At 45.3% G+C, this 3,002-nt stretch overlaps 1 protein-coding gene across 2 annotated transcripts in view; it reads left to right on the forward strand.

The window, feature by feature from the left end:
* The first annotated feature begins 1,199 nt into the window (after positions 1-1,199).
* The window catches only part of capn3a (calpain 3a, (p94)), a 24,260-nt gene continuing 22,457 nt past the window's right edge, over positions 1,200-3,002 (forward strand). The window contains exons 1-2 of one of the 2 annotated variants that reach the window (XM_032511017.1): positions 1,200-2,003; positions 2,411-2,480. In XM_032511017.1, the coding sequence (XP_032366908.1) occupies positions 1,752-2,003; positions 2,411-2,480 (322 nt within the window). In that variant the 5' untranslated portion in view covers positions 1,200-1,751. The remainder of the gene's footprint in view (positions 2,004-2,410; positions 2,481-3,002) is intronic. The other variant, XM_032511018.1, reaches the window with a different exon arrangement.

Here is a 3,002-nt window from a genome sequence, read left to right on the forward strand (position 1 = left end):
AATTTCTGCTTTTCTAACTCAAACATTAGGTATAATATCCTATAAATGAGTTGACAAACATTGAAAAAAAGAACAAAAACTTAAGAAAAAATGTAAAACATTGATAGAAAGCGTCAACAAAAGTGTTGATTTTCAATTTTGACGGGATGTCAACACGAGGGTTAAGATGTGGATTCTCTGAGACCTTTTGGTAGGCTGAGGAACAACAACAGTAACAGCAGATCAGATATAATAAAACCAATATCAATGTTCTGTATTTTTGTATGTTTATGTCTACTTTAATCCCAGAATTGTATCCTGTGTTTTTTCTCCACCTGAATGTCATTCATATCCGAGGGGAAAATGTTGATTATGAGTTTTTTACTGTAAGGTGAGCGACTGTACACACGTTGCCAGTCTAATTCAATTCAATTTTATTTATAGTATCAATTCATAACAAGAGTTATCTCAAGACACTTTACAGATAGAGTAGGTCTAGACCACACTCCAGAATTTACAAGGACCCAACAGTTCTAGTAGTTTCTTCCAGAGCCAGCAACAGTGCGACAGTGGCGAGGAAAAACTTCCTTTTAGGCAGAAACCTCGGTCGGACCCAGGCTCTTGGTAGGCGGTGTCTGACGGGCCGGTTGGGGTAAGTGGAAATAACAAAAATTGAAAAAATAGTAGTTTGTAGCAATTCTTTGTAGTAGTTCATGGTATAGCAGGGCACTGTGCGGCATTACAAGGCACAGCAGGACGTAGCTGGGCACCGCAGAGTGTAGCAGATGAACCTGGCACCGCAGAACGTGTAGCGGGACCATGGCGACAGCTGCTACCATGATTTTGGAGCATCCCTGATCCGAGGGAACATGCTGGGGAAAAAAGAACATAAGGACTCCGGGGAATGACTCCCCAGAGCTAGGTTAGTAACACGCATTTCTGGGACATGGATGCACATAAATGAAAAGATAGGAAGATAGAGGAGAGAGGAGCTCAGTGTATCAAAGGAAGTCCCCAGCTGTCTAAAACTATTACAACAAAACCAAGAGAGACAGGGTAAAGAGAGAAGCCTGGTCAGGCTAGAACTCTCCCCAACCGGATCGGGCTGTATGCCAAGTCTCCCTTTAGTTTTATTATATGCTTGATTATATGATAGATAAATCTGACAACTATGACGAGAAGCAGGTGGGCCGGGTATTGGTGATCATCTCTGTTTATCAATAACCCAAAATATCAGATTGAATTGGTACTTTGCTAAACACGGGATGATACTCCTCTTGGTAGCGTTAGTCCTCTCTGGTTCTGCTGAGACTGCTCAATGCTGAGCTCCATTGAGAACAGGTTTAAAGGGCTTGAATGCCTTCTGCTGAGGCAGGGCATCCACCGACCACTCTTTACATGCCCTCTGGCGCGGCCCACTGGCCTTTGTGTCACCCAACAATGATGGCACCGGAGCACCACAGCCTGGGAGAGATCATTGTTCAGTTCAGCCAATGGGAACGCAACAAACAGACGTGTATGTAATGTGTGACTTTTCTGTCCATATGTGTGTGTATGTGCATGGTAATGCAAAGGTGAATGCAGGTGGAGTCTTTCACACCAAACTTTTGCATATACTGTGTGACGAAGGGGAGGGGGACGTCACGCAAAGGAAGAGCCAATCAGACATCAGCTGTTTGGATTTATGCCAGGGCTTTTAGGCTTGTAAGACTTTAGTACAAGTGGAAAAAGCCAGTTTGGAAAAAACAAAACAAAAAGTAAGCTGACACGAGATGCCTTATACACCGTCTGGCTTTTTCTGTGACCGGTTGATCCGGGAGCGAGAGAGGAGAGACGGGGAAGGATCTTTGAACAAGCCCCAGCGCTTTAACGGCCAGGACTACAACACCCTAAGACAGGAATGTCTTCAGAGGAAGGGCCTGTTTGAGGATGAGTCTTTCCCGGCCACTGTGGAGTCTTTGGGCTTCAAGGAGCTCGGACACAAGTCCAACAAGGTCAAGAACATCGTCTGGAAGAGGCCCAAGGTAGGAGGAGAGGAGGGGGGGGGGGGTTGGCACACAGAGAGGCACGTTGATTGCAAAGTTAAATAAAGAGGGGATGGATCACACATGTGGGAGGTGGGACGTTATTTTTTTTGATACACGGCTACATGGAACCTGCGTGGAAACTAACTGCTGCTGTGGGATTTTACCTGGAGATGCAGATGGAATCAAACACACCCCATCAGTCCTACGCACAGGGATCGGAATTCATTTAATGCCAGCCAGTGTCACTATCCCTGGGTTTTACCTTGAAGTGAAATCCCGCCCTAGTCCGTGTTTGCCAAAATCAAAAGCATACGAGACCTCCATCCTGAGACCCACAAAGTCAGATGAATAGCTGATATGTGATTGATTATTTGTTAACTATGTTTGCCTATCATTGTCTACAGGAAATCTGTGAGAACCCCCAGTTCATTGTTGGAGGAGCCAGTAGGACAGACATCTGCCAGGGAGACCTTGGTAAATGATGCCTCTTTTAAAAATGCACAGTAATAACACGACAGCATCCCGGTTTCTCAACACTACAGCCGACCGGAAAGTTTCAATGATGATTGACTTTACAATAAGCTGAAATTAAGCCCAGCTTACTGTACATAACATGTACTATCAACACATCTGTGGAACGACTGAAAGCAAGAACTCCACATTAAAACATGACAACTGTTGTTGAAACTCATTGACTGCAGCAGAAACACACACACACACACACACACACACACACAGTGTGATGGGAGTGTATGGAACAACTCTGTGTATTCATTCAGTCACAGTTTGTATTCAGGCAGCCGGGGGTGGGGGTTGGGGGGGTAACAGGGTAGCAAATATCCCATCAATCCCCTGCACACGGCCTCTCTGCCTGCAGTGGCCTCTGCATATTGTGCTTACTCTTTTGGAAGGGAATCCAACCAGCAGCATTTCTCATTGTTGTTCAGTTCAGACTGCAAATAAAGGGGGGAGGGGGGGGGGGACAAAAGGTCCTGG

This window comes from Etheostoma spectabile, unplaced genomic scaffold (assembly GCF_008692095.1).
Source record: "Etheostoma spectabile isolate EspeVRDwgs_2016 unplaced genomic scaffold, UIUC_Espe_1.0 scaffold314, whole genome shotgun sequence".
Taxonomy (NCBI): domain Eukaryota; kingdom Metazoa; phylum Chordata; class Actinopteri; order Perciformes; family Percidae; genus Etheostoma; species Etheostoma spectabile.